Source organism: Odocoileus virginianus, chromosome 28 (genome assembly GCF_023699985.2).
Source record: "Odocoileus virginianus isolate 20LAN1187 ecotype Illinois chromosome 28, Ovbor_1.2, whole genome shotgun sequence".
Taxonomy (NCBI): Eukaryota; Metazoa; Chordata; class Mammalia; order Artiodactyla; family Cervidae; genus Odocoileus; species Odocoileus virginianus.
Genome location: NC_069701.1, coordinates 35,874,580 through 35,888,205, shown reverse-complemented (window position 1 = coordinate 35,888,205; position 13,626 = coordinate 35,874,580). Strand labels below are relative to the sequence as shown.

Below are 13,626 nucleotides of genomic sequence, written 5' to 3'. Positions count from 1 at the left end.
ATTAGGTTACAAAGGTGATGCAAACAGAAGGAATCTGGGGGATGATGGCATCAGTATATGTGTCTATTGGGGAAAATGACCTTTGAAACCTTTGTCTTGAGTCACATTTGATGCATACTGTAATCCTAGTATCTGTCTTTACTAGTAGCCTTTAGAGACACCCTTCAGTTTTCTCCTGTATTAATGCTTTTACCCTCTGAGAAAGCTTACATCTTTCTCATTCTTGGATTACTCTCTAGTTTTGGTGGAATACCACCTTGAATAGGTTCTGAGAAAGGGTGCATTTTAAAAAGACTGTGTGTGCCTGAAGATATCTTCATTTTATCCTATTTTATTGATAGTTTGACTGGGGGTGGAATTTTAAGCTGAAAAAAAAGTTTGCCCCAAATTTGAAGGTATCGCTCCATTGTTATGTCATTTAAGCTATTGTTGAGAAGTCTGAATTCGTCTGCTCATTTAGAGGCTTTGTATGTGACCAGTTTTATCTTTCTGGAAGCTTATATACTCTTCTCTTTATCTTCAGCATTCTGAAATCTCTTTGTGATAAACCTTGCGTGGATCTGTTTTCATGAATTGTGTTGGGAACTTGATGATGCTTTTCAGTCTGGAAACCCCAATTCTTCAGTTCTGGGAAGTTTTCCATTTTCTCTTCTTTTATTCCGGAGGTTGTACCCCTAGACTGCTCCTCTGATTTTCTTTTTTTAAAAATTTTTATTTATTCATTTCTGACTGTGCTGGGTCTTCGTTGCTGCGCAGGCTTCTCATTGCGACGGCTTCTCTTGTGTGGAGCATGGCCCTAAGGCACATGGACTTGAGTAGCTGCAGCGCGTGGGCTCAGCAGGTGCGGCTCCTGGGCTCGCAGCACAGGCTCAATAGTTGTGGAGCGTGGGCTTAGCTGCTCTGTGGCAGGTGGGATCTTCCCGGGTCAGGAGTGGGACCCGGATCTCCTGTATTGGCAGGCAGATTCTTTGTTATTGAGCCACAAGGGGAGCCCTCCTCTGATTTCCTTATCTTCTCCCTCCTGTTTTCCAATTATTTATCTTTTTAAATGAGAAAACTAACATTTACTGGTATATTTGGTATAATAGAAGTTTTTTAAAAGGAGCAATGATGACATCAGGATAAAGAGAAACTTACACTAAATAAATCGGATTTCATCATTCCTGGTACTACATAACAGTTGAGGTCCCAGTTAGACCTGGCTTCAATTTCAGGTAAATGTCTACTCTCTTACGCAGCAGTAAAATAAAAAAAGAGATTACTGTACACATTTGGGAAGTAATACATTTAGGGTGTTGTATCAGGAAGATTTGGTAGATTTATAAAATATCTCTTAATCATGTCATTTTTAGTTGTCCTTTAGTGATTATTAATAGACTGAAGAACAAATTCATAAGTTCATGTTAGTAGAACATTTTAACACAATATTGTTACATAATCTAGTAAAATACATTTGTCAGTACACAAAAATAATATTTAGAGCGTTTAAGTACAATTCCAAATCTTGAGATAGTAAAAAAACCAAGAAATATTTGTGTATTGTTCATTCTTCTACGAACATCTTCCTGAAAAATGAAGCAACACTGACTAGACATGTGCCATTTCTCTTCCTCAGACTTTAGCCTATTGCACCACTCATACACCTGAAAAGGCAAAACAGCATCAACAATTCTTCTGGACCCCCTTCAAAGAACATGGAAGCAGGCTAGACTACGAAGCAAGAGGAGGTGCCATTTAAACTGTTTCCAAAGATTTCCTCTTTTACTTTTTGGCCTAGATGAGGGTTTCTCAGCCTCAGCACTGTTAACATTTTGGGCCATTGACAATGAAGTTAAGCCTTCATTGTCCTGACTTGCTCTGTGCATTGCAAGATGTTTAGTAGCATCTGTGTCTTCTACCCTCTAGATGCCAGTAGCCTTCCCACCCCCAGGTGTAAGAGCCAGAATGTCTATAGATATTGCAAATATCTCCCAGAGGCCAGCCTGTCCCCTTCTTGAGAATCACTGACCAAGGCAAGCAATGATCATAATACATGGTGTGGCCAAATTAAAATGCAGCTTCTGCACTTGTCCCATCTCACCAGAGAGGGTGAAAGTAGCGGGTGCTGGACAATGTCCAGCAGTAGTTTTCTTTGTAATCGCTGTCAAAGCAGCAACTCTCTTTTTCATTTAACTTATGAGGACATTTGTGTTTGTGTTAAAAGAATCTGATTAGTCATTATGTTTATTTGTGTTCAGCTCTTTAAAGCAGACTAGATTTTCCTTCAACAGACTACATGTGACTCGTCTAACTTTCCAGTTAGAAAGGGAAGCAATGGATTAAAACTAAAATGTAGTTTGTGCTTTCCACGCCTGAGCATTCTAAAACAGATTCTCCTATTTTCCATCTACCTACCTAAAAATACTCAGGTTTTAAGAAAAGTATACTTAGTAAGCTTTTGTAAATCAGCCTTCACATTGAATAGTACTTTTTTTTGTTTTTTTTTTTTGTTTTTTTTTGAATAGTACTTTTTAAAAAAAAAGCAACTAGGAGCTACACACTCAGGCTGAAGTCTATTCTGTATCAGATAAAATTTTAAGATAAGTAGAAATTGAAGATTTGGCCAGTGGTAATGTGTATATTTCATAAACCTGGATAAATTGCAGGGCAATTATTTAAAAATTACTGTAAATATTAAAGCCAACTTGATGTCAAATATTTTATAAACATTCTTAGTTTGTAACCGCTCATAGTCTAAATTCAGTTGCTCTATGAGTAATATTACTCTTCTTATATCCACTTACAACATGGCTGAAAGTAAAGAAAGCACATTCAAATTGTCTTTTTCCTAGAAACAATTCCAAGGCTTAACTCAGAATGGACGTTTTAGCATAAGCAGCTAGTTGTCTGCAACCTGATAGAATTACAGTTTGACCACTTTAAAAAAAGATAATGAAGGACAATTTTTCTCTTTCATAATATTCTGATTGAAGACCTCTGACGCACACCATGTAGCCTATTTTCATGATGAGAACTGCAATTTCAGCACAGTGGCTGAGCTGGACCCAGCAGCCTTGCAACAAGAAAATCATCAGTGGCATCTGAAGTTAGCACTGTCTCTCCCAGGAAGATCATTCTTTCTGTAAAACTCGCATCCTCAGGACTAACTATATACTACTTTTTGTATTTAATTACATACTTTGTACAAAGCAGGAGCACAAACAATGAGGCTATTGTTGTTTTCCTTGACAAAGTACCTTTTGTATGAACTGGCTCCATCAGCATTTCTTCTCACACTATGAGGTTCTGTAAAGAACTGGGGGCTTATTGTTCCTACTCCATTATCTGCAAACCATTTCTCCCACCCTGACACGTAGCTTAGCAAGGAAAACACTGGATACAAGTGGCTATATGCAGGTTCCCTAGCAAGAACGAAACAGAACCATGGGTGCCATAAAGCCAGCCTGATTACCTTTCACAGGAAGCTCTGAAGACTGACTGACAGTGGAACTTAGGTCAGTTGCCTCATTCAAACTTTTGTCATCTGCCAGCCCTGCTGCTCTGCTCTGCTCTGGATACCAGTTCTGGATACCTTGTGATGTTAGTTACACAGGTATATTTCCTGGAATTTCACATAGCTTTGCTGGACACATTTATGGCTCAGATGAGCCTGGGCAGCGCCAAGATACATATTTTTTAACCATTGAAGCTTTCCAAATTGTTCTCTATGTTGGGCACGTGTGAGTTTTGCAGCCACAAAATATACAACCTAGACAAGCTCTGTGCTTAGGGTACCAAGGGCAGAGTTGGCGGGTCATGTAAGGATGTGGATTTTGGGTTCCAAGTCCACATTTTCACCCTTTATATTATTGAGATTTCTGATATATGGTTTCATTGGATTTCTTGGCATCAAACCATTAAGGAAATCTTTTCCTTTTTGAATCTTGATTCTGCTTAAATGCCTGGTTGGTTTCAGGGGAGATTTTTCTTGATCCATGTTCATGATACTCTTTTAGTTGGGAGAAGTACAGTTTTGCTGAATGGGGCATTGTGCCCTCATTGCAGTTAGTGTTCTCTAAGTCCTAGTGAAATTATGTCTAAAACTAATGACTTACTTTATTTTTAGTTGGAGTTCAGGAGAGTGAAATTTGACATATATTCAGTTTTTACCATGAAACTTACTCTTACTTTTGCTCCAGTGTTTTTTTTTTTCTATTATAAGCAATACAAGTCAGATATCTTTTTTTTCCCAGATATCTTAATAATTTAAAGTATAACATTACTACTCTTTTACATAGTTGAGTCATATATTTAAGAACATACAAAGGTCAGTGGTTGGCTGGACTGTGCTCTGGGGATTCAGCAAGGATGAAGATAAGTGAGGGATTTGTAGGACAGAGGTCAGTGTTTATTGAGGATTTAATAGCAATTTCTTTTCAACTTTACACTTACTTCAAGAGCTCCCTGTTGGCCAGCCAGGATTTCAACCATCTGGCTCCGTCTCCCTGTCCTTTCTACAGCCACCCTCTGGGGCTCTGTCTGCTTTAAAAACTCACAGGGTCAAAGGAGTTTCCCTCTTCATGACTATGTACTTTGTTGGCAGCTGGCCCCATCCACCAAGTGCTTTCCCATCCTGTCCTTCTCTCCCCATTTCCCTGCCAATAATTGTTGACTCCTGAGTTTGTCAAGGAAGCTAAGGGGCATGTCCAGCTCCCTGAGCTGGATGTCCCTGTTGAATGTACAGTCTGTTCTCAGCTTCCTGACACAGAATCTGACTCACTGTCCTCTCTCTTGCAGGTCAGGGATGCCATCATGGCAGTTGGCATCGCAGGAGTGGGCCTTGCAGCCATGGGCCTCATTGGAGTCATGTTCTCAAGAAACAAGAAACAAAAGCAGTGACTCTATACAGTCCTGTCTGCAGTGACTTTATACATTGAGGAGGTCTTTTTTTCCTAGAGGGTTTCTGCGTTGGTTTGTAGTTTTCATTCTATTTTACAATAAGGTTTATTTTCACAAGGGTAAAATAAAGCCCAGGAAGGAAAGATTTTATTGGGGATAATGCATCAAGAACTGCTTGGCATGAGTCTGTTGAGGTTGCAGTGAGGCTCTGTTCCTGCTGATGCCAGGCTGTGCTCTAGGTCTTTGGTGATTTTCTTTCACTTTCTATTTGTGGGCTGTGTTCTTTACCTGCAGGAAACAAAGTCCAGCTCTGGTTATCTTAAGTAATGGGTGTTTCCAGTTGTATAGATACAGGTGTGCAGCAAGGAAGATGGACAAACCTGACTGATATGCAAGAACACGAACCAAGGGAAACCAGGACCCTTGACCTGGAACTAGACCCAGGCCGCTTCCAGGAGTCAGCAGCTGGAGTCTGTAGATGTCTAGTGGGGCTCAAACCAAACCAAACCACAGCCATAATGAAAAGTATATGCTCAGGCCAATCTTGTTTAAAACCTCCCCTGGTCTCCACAGCTTTTCTCTGCCTTATCAGTTCCACCCCGCAGTGATCCTATGTCCTCTCCTCTTGGGGCTTGCCACGGCCCCCAAGTCTCTGATCCCACACCCACTCCTGTGGATGTGAAGCCACTCCTGTGGCTTCTCTTCCCATATCTGCTTAGCTTCATCCCTCCCTCTTCCCATATCTGCTTAGCTTCATCCCTCCCTGTGGCCTGCGAGGCGCTCCTAGCACAAGCTCCTGAGAGAGAATCTGATTGGCTCACTCACACACTGAGCTGTCTCCTGATTGGTTGACTGCCTTTGGGTCAGGTGGGCCACTAGACCAATCAGCTCTGCCCAGTGGAGCCAGGTCCTATGGTACAGGGCTGCCTCAGACCTTATGGAGCGTGGGTGTGGACGGTCCTATACCTGACCTGCGTGCTGCTGAGGCCCCTGGGGAGGGGTTAGGGAAGGAGGTACGACCATTCGTGATTGGTCCCTTGGGGTCTGCCTCTGTTACTCACTGGGCTTGGCAGATATTCAAAGTGACCAGTTTCCTGAAAGGGGCTTTTGTGGGCTCCTTGGAAGCACCCTGCTGGGGCCAATTGTCCTTCCCTCCACAAGGCAAGTCATCGCCTCCATCCGGTTGCCAGTATTTCCCTTGGCAGCCTTGGTTGTCTCGGGACCATCTGTCTGTGGAATCCTGGACGGGACTTATAAATGGCTCCTTTCTAGTTCCCTCCTGCTTGGACCATACCTGGTCTAGGAAAAGCTTATGCTCATTCTTTCCCCAGTGTTGACATAAGAATAGTTTTCTCCCAGTTAGTTTCTTTTAGTTTTATCTTAGCTCTATTGATATAACATCTCATGCCTGTTTTCAAGTTTGCCAAGCCCAAGGGACACAGGCCAAAATTAAAGGGGAGTCTCTTGAAGGCCCTTCTCACACACTGGGCAGAATGTGATGTGGACCCATGGAGTATAGATCGCCAAATTAATTATGGAATGAGGTAGATTAAACGCAAGAAAGCAAAACAAAAGCACCCCATTCAATTAAAAAATAATGAAGCATTACATATAGAAAGTGAGATTTGTGGAAATAATCAGATAAGATGGAAGAACTAATTCCAAATATATTGATAGTGACCATAAATATAAATGAACTAAACTTGCCAAGTAAAAGACAAACATTATACTGAGTTAGAAAACTAATCCAGGGAATACTGTTTACAGCAGATACAATTGAAATATAAGGACATAAAGACTGAAGTTAATAAGATGGACAGTTTATGTGACAAGTCATTTGACGTCTTGAGAGCATTAATGTTATCAAGGAAAAAATTTGAGGGTGTGTATAAACTGTCCTAGACTGAAAGACATGTTGGAAACAAAGTAACTAAATGTGAGAAAGGACTATAAAAGCAATTTAGGTTTACTGGGGAAATTTGAATGTGAACTGGATAATGAAGAATATTAAGGAATCATGAATCTTATTAAGTGTGATAAAGGTATGAGATTTATGTAAAACACATGGTGTACAAAATAGATGCAGATAGAGCAAACATGATAAAATAAGATTTTAACCCATGCATTAGTTATATGAGAGGCCATGTTACTAATACTTTTGTATATTAAAACATTTACATAGTAAATACCTTATAAATAGCTGAAACTTGAAAATTTAAACAAAATAAAACTCAAAATTATTTCAATAAATTTTATAGTAATATTTTTAATTAAAAGAAGATATACTAGGCAACTACTAACTAAACACTGGTTAATTAGTTGATACTAATTAACTGAAAGCTGGCATAACTATATTGATATCAGAAAATATAAGCTTTAAACCAAAAATGATTACTGGACAGAAAGGATGAAAAGTGTGGCATTATAAGAAATACACTTGGTCTTTGTCCTTGGTTCTTGGCCAGAGCTCCTAAAACCCTCAGAATTTCCTTGGTGATACGCTTTATCTTTTGCTATTTCTCAGGAGACTCCGTTGATCAACCTGAGTTTGTACTAATGGGGTGACTTAGACCCTAAGATAGCCTTAGGATGGGGCTGGTCATCAGAAAGACCCAGTGACTAGAGGGTTGGAAATTTTAGGCTACTGATCTCTAAGAAGGGAATGTGGGAGGGGGTGCTGAAGATTAAGCTCTATAAAAACTGTTCAGTGAGGAGACTTGATGACCTTCCTGGGTGGTGAACATACCAAGATATCCAGAGAGTGGCTGCCTCAAGAGGACATGGAAGCGCCTTGCATCCTCTGCCCTCATGCCTTGCCCTCCACCTCTCTTCTATTTGATTGCTTCTGAATTGTATCCATCATAATAAATTGGTAAACATTTAAGGTGCCTTTCTGAGTTCTGTGAGCCATTCTGGAAAACTACTGAAATGTTGGAGGGGTTTTGACAAAAGTACAGGTGAGTGGTGAAAGATATCTGATGTGAAGAAAGACAGTCTAAGGGGACTGAGTACTTAATGCTGTGAAGTCTGTTTAGTGTCAAAATTGAACTGATTCATTGAGCACCCAGTTGGTGTCTGGAAACTCAGAGAATTAACTGCTGGTGTTGAAAAATGCTCCACAAAGATTCTGATAAAACCTTCAATTCCCTAGGAAGGTATGATACTAATAATTCTAAAATTGTTTGCATCTAATAAAAATCCTAAAAACAGATATTAAAAATTTTGGTCTGTTGTAAGGAGAAAATGACCAGTTCACCATAGTGGGAGACCTACATACGCCTCTCTCAGGATCTGATAAATCAAGGGGACACAAAAATCAGCTAAGATATAGAAACATCGCAAAACGTTCTAACAAGCTGATTCAATGAGCTAAACTGTGAGCTGATTCATAGGGTACACTGTGAAATACAGATTCTTTCTGACCACACACAAAGGAATGCTTAACGAAAACTGACCATGCCTGAGTAGGAGGCAAGTGGCCCTTCAGGAGGCACATCAGACCTCCTGGGAGTCAGGACTCACTCTCTGACACACACATACTCTGCACATACAGTACTCTCACACCCAGCTTGTGTACATCACTCTGACGCACTTCCCTGCTGCATGTCCACACACATTGCCTTCTGGACCCCCTCTCCGTCTCTCGTTTGTCTCCTAAACAGCACCTTTCCAGCCCAGTCATCCCAGTAAAGAGAGGAACTTCTCACCAGTGCAAGAAGGGCTCCCAACTGTTTACTGCAGGTCATGAACAGAGGGAGCCTGCAGGCTGGACTGGGGCTCCTTGAGGGTCAGGGTCTAGAATGTTCCCTGCCAGGGCTCCCCTCCCCTCTGGTTTTCCTGTCTCAGGTCAAGCCAAGACCGAGACTTGGAGACCTGACTGAGATTTCTGCCTTTGGCTGTGAACACTGGGGCTTCTCTGGGAGCAGTGGCTCCCTCAAGTAAGGACGGGTTCTCTGTTTAAGCACCAGGGTTGAGGTGGAGAGAGGGAACAGTTGCACCATCACGTACCTGTTCTCACTTCAGTGCCTGCCACAACAGGCACTCAAGGACCATTTGCTGACTTCATCATGCTCCCCACCCCCGCGGTGTACTAAGGGCTCGTCTTCATTAGAAGTGAGTTCATGGGCAGACTGTTGACTGTATTACATTAGAGAGTGGGGTTCAGTTCCAGCCAACCCCCGGTTCTTGGGAAACATCTCATCTTGGGTCCAGTCTCTTATATATTAGTTGTTCTGGAGGGACGAACAGAATAAGACACAGTTACTTCCTTTCAATAGTTTACAACTGGCTGCACAGTGTAAGGAAAGGAGCGTGGGTCTCCCAGCTAGACAGAAGCAGTTTGGGATCCTCGGTCTCCTGCTCCCTGACTGTGCAGCTTGCACACGTGACTTCCCCAACCGCCCTGCTAAGTTCAGCTGCATCCTCTGTAGAACAGATAATAATCCTTATTTCCGGGCTGTGTAGGGATGGAGTGAAAGCATGTGTGGGGAGGCACTGCGGCAGGCTTGGCCAAGTCCTGGACCAACTCCCTACTGTCTTCCATAGCATCACAGCATTAAAAAGAATGCCCAAACCCTGGAAACCATTCAATAGCAAGGAACTAGCCAAATAAAATAGATGTCTGCATTTAATGGCATATTATTCAACTATTAAAACAGCTGGAAAGCACATGTGTGTATACACATGTATGCATGTGTTTATATATATATGTTTATATTGAAAATAAGTATAAAAGTTAGACTTATTGAAGAACATTTACAAATAGTAAATTTACCCTTTTTAGTATATAGTTCTTTGACTGTTGACAAACTCACATATCCATGTAACCATCAGCAGGACACAGATCATAGGAGACTCACTCACCCCTAAAGTTCCCCCATGCCACTCTGTTGTCAGCCAGCCCCTCACCCCCAGCTCCACACCTCAGCTCCTGTGAGCTCTTTTCTCTCCCTATAGCTTTGCCTTTTCTAGAGTGTCATATAAATGGAATCATACAGAAGCTTGCTTTTTGTGTCTGGTTTCTTTAACATAGCAGAATGCATCTGATTCATTTATGTTGTAGCATATGACAAGCTTTGTTCCTTGTTACTGCTGAGTGGTATCCTGCTGCATGCATGTGCCAGCCTTTATTCACCAGCTGAAGGACGTTTGTGGAGTTTTTGATATTTGACAATAATTATTACAGCTACTATAGATATTCCCATACAGGTTTGTTTGTGTGCATGAACATGGATTTTAATTTCTTTTGGGTAAACACTAGGGGTAAGATTGCAGAATCATAAGCTAAGATTACGGCATCCAGTCCCATCACTTCATGGCAAATAGAAGGTAAAAAAGTGGAAGCAGTGACAGATTTTATTTTCTTGGGCTCCAAAATCCCTGCAGACTGTGACTGCATCCATGAAGTTAAAAGTTGCTTGCTCCTTTGACAGAAAGTTATGACAAACCTAGATTATATATATATTAACAAGCAAAGACATCACTTTGCCGACCAAGGTCCATATAGTCAAGGCTATGGTTTTTCCAGTAGTCATGTACGGATGTGAGAGTCAGAAGGCTGAGTGCCGAAGAATTGATGCTTTCTAACTGTGGTGCTGGAGAAGACACTTGAGAGTCCCTTGGACTGCAAAGGAAATCAAACCAGTCAATGCTAAAGGAAATCAATGAACATTCCAATGAATATTCATTGGAAGGACTGATGCTGAAGCAGAAGCTCTAATACTTTGGCCACCTGATGTGAAGAGCCAACTCATTGGAAAAGACTCTGATGCTGGGAAAGATTGAGGGCAAAAGAAGAGGGTGACAGAGAATGAGATGTTTAGATAGCATCACCGACTCAATGGACGTGAATTTGGACAAACTCCAGGAGGGGGTGAAGGACAAGGAAGCCTGGCATGCTGCCATCCAAGGGGTCACAAAGACTTGGACAGGACTTAGTTACTGAACAACAACAACAATGGTAGGTGAATGTTTATTATAAGAAATGGCCCAGTTGTTGTCCAAGTACCTTTCAGCACTATAGAAGTGCATGCCCTCTACTGGGGAAAGGAAGAACCCCTCGAGATTGCAGGAGGCACTCGGGGTGTGTGGTTCCTTCATCCGTTAGTTTTCCCTGGCCCTGGCACCTCTATTTCTGAACTCTTTCCATTGAAGGTAACTCACTAACTTGCCTTTCTTTCTCCCCCTCACCCCTTCCTTCTCATCACACTGTTTCTCTAGAAAGACTCTCCTCTGTCTCCTTCTCTCTAGGTAAGAATGTGGGCCTGTGAGAACAGTGGAACTTGAGCCACAGAACCAACGCATCCAGACTTTTGCACCAAGGGACCGTCAAACTTCAGCAGGGCTTCTGGCAACATGAGGCCATGTCTGCAGGATGACCCCTCAGATGCCAGCTTGAAAAGGCTCAATGATGCCAGGACCTGAAGCCATCCCTTTGAATGTGGTCCCCAGCAAGGATGGGGCCACTGTCTCCAAGTCTCTGTTGGGTATAGAAGTCCAGCTTCCAATCTTACCAGCTGGCCCACCCCTGCCCATGTCACTGTGTTGGTGAGCACAGCGGAGCTGGGCTGAGTATACTGGTCTTCGGGGATCATCTTCACATATCTGTTGCATCCTTTTGTGTTTTCTGAGTATCCATGTCTTTATCTAGAACCGTTTTCTGACTGGCGCTGTTGGGACTTGGGGTGGGCTACTCCCAAATATATTACAATGGAACATTACTTGTTTTGAATTAAAGTTAGTTAAGAAATGGTCAAGGCAAGAGGGATGCTCTGACTCTCCTTTCTGATCCCCTGAAAGCAGGAAATACACCCCTCAGGTGAAAGGTGCCCTCCCTGCACCTGGAGGTAGAAGGACATCCTTATTGCCAGGGACAGGGAATCCAGGGGAAGAAGCCTGGATAAACGCCTCGTTACTTCTTTAGTTTACCACCCCAAGTGCAAACTCTGCTTAGATTCCTCACTAATTGAACACTCAATACCTAAGTTCTGGGACTTCCCTGGTGGTCCAGTGGTTAAGAATCCGTCTTCCAATGCAGGGGATTCGGGTTTGATCCCTGGTCAAAATACTAAGATCCCACATGCCTCAGGGCAACTAAACCTGCCCAGTGCAACGAAAGCAAGCCTGCAACCAGAGCAAGCCTTCAGCTAGAGGAAACCTGTGCACTACAGCCAGGAGCCCTTGTGCTGCAACAAAGACCCAGGGAAGCCAAACAAACAAACAGCAACAAGAACAACAACAACAGACCACCTAATACTCAGAACACATTAGTTTCTTTGTCCTGTCAATTTCTCACAAATGTATTGTTTCTTTGTCTAAAACATCTAAAAGCTGCCTGCTTTGGCTACTTCTTAGGGACCATTTCCATGAGGCCTCTGTGTGTACACATTAAAATGTTTTTCTTTTTCTCTACGAGTCTATCTTGAGTTGATTTTATCATTCAGTTCAGTTCAGTCGCTCAGTCATGCCTGACTCTTCGTGACCCCATGGACTGCAACACGCCAGGCTTCCCTGTCTATCACCAATTCCCGGACCCTACTCAAACTTATGTCCATCGAGTCAGTGATGCCATCCAACCATCTCATCCTCTGTCGTCCCCTTCTCCTCCCATCTTCAATCTTTCTCAGGATCAGGGTCTTTTCCAATGAGTCAGTTCTTCGCATCAGGTGGCCAAAGAATTGGAGTTTTAGCTTCAACATCAGTCCTTCCAATGAATATTCAGGACTGATTTCCTTTAGAATTGACTGATTTGATCTCCTTGCAGTCAAGGGACTCTCAAGAGTCTTCTCCAGCACCACAGTTCAAAAGCATCAATTCTTCTGTGCTCAGCTTTCTTTACAGTCCAACTCTCACATCTGTACATGACTACTGGAAAAACCACAGCTTTGACTAGACAGACCTTTGTTGACAAAGTAATGTCTCTGCTTTTTAATATGCTGTCTAGGTTAGTCATAGCTTTTCTTCCAAGGAGCAAGCGTCTTTTAATTTCATGGCGGCAGTCACCATCTGAAGTGATTTTGGAGCCCCTCAAAAATAAAGTCTGTCACTGTTTCCATTGTTTCCCCGTCTATTTGCCATGAAGTGATGGGACCGGATGCCATGATCTTAGTTTTCTGAATGTTGAGTTTAAGCCAACTTTTTCACTCTCCTCTTTCACTTTCATCAAGAGGCTCTTTAGTTCTTCGCTTTCTGTCATAAGGGTGGTGTCATCTGTATATCTGAGGTTATTGATATTTCTCCTGGCAATCAAATATCAAAAGTCTCAAAAATGTCCTTCAGCTGGTGAATAAACAAACGCTGGGACATACTTAAAACAGGATACCACTCAGCAGTAACAAGGAACAAAGCTTGTCATATGCTACAACATAAATAAATGAACGTCAGATGCATTCTGCTAAGTTAAAGAAACCAGACACAAAAAGCAAGCTTCTGTATGATTCCATTTATATGACACTCTAGAAAAGGCAAAGCTATAGGAAGAGAAAAGAGATCACAGGAGCTGAGGTGTGGAGCTGGGGGTGAGGGGCTGACTGACAACAGAGTGGCATGGGGGAACTTTAGGGGTGAGTGAGTCTCCTATGATCTGTGTTCTGCTGATGGTTACATGGATATGTGAGTTTGTCAACAGTCAAAGAACTGTATACTAAAAAGGGTAAATTTACTATTAGTAAATGTTCTTCAATAAGTCTAACTTTTATACTTATTTTGAATATAAACTATATATATATATAAATATACAAATACATGCAT

The 13,626-nt window shown here is 42.0% G+C and overlaps 1 protein-coding gene across 4 annotated transcripts in view; it reads left to right on the top strand.

Annotated features, from left to right (window-relative positions):
- Nucleotides 1-7,762, top strand: part of PLAAT3 (phospholipase A and acyltransferase 3) — a 31,092-nt gene extending 23,330 nt beyond the window's left edge. For all 4 annotated transcript variants that reach the window (XM_070457525.1, XM_070457524.1, XM_020887668.2 and 1 more), the window contains exon 5: nucleotides 4,777-7,762. In XM_070457525.1, coding sequence (XP_070313626.1) covers nucleotides 4,777-4,878 — 102 coding nt within the window. In that variant the 3' untranslated portion in view covers nucleotides 4,879-7,762. The remainder of the gene's footprint in view (nucleotides 1-4,776) is intronic.
- The last annotated feature ends 5,864 nt before the right edge of the window (nucleotides 7,763-13,626 follow it).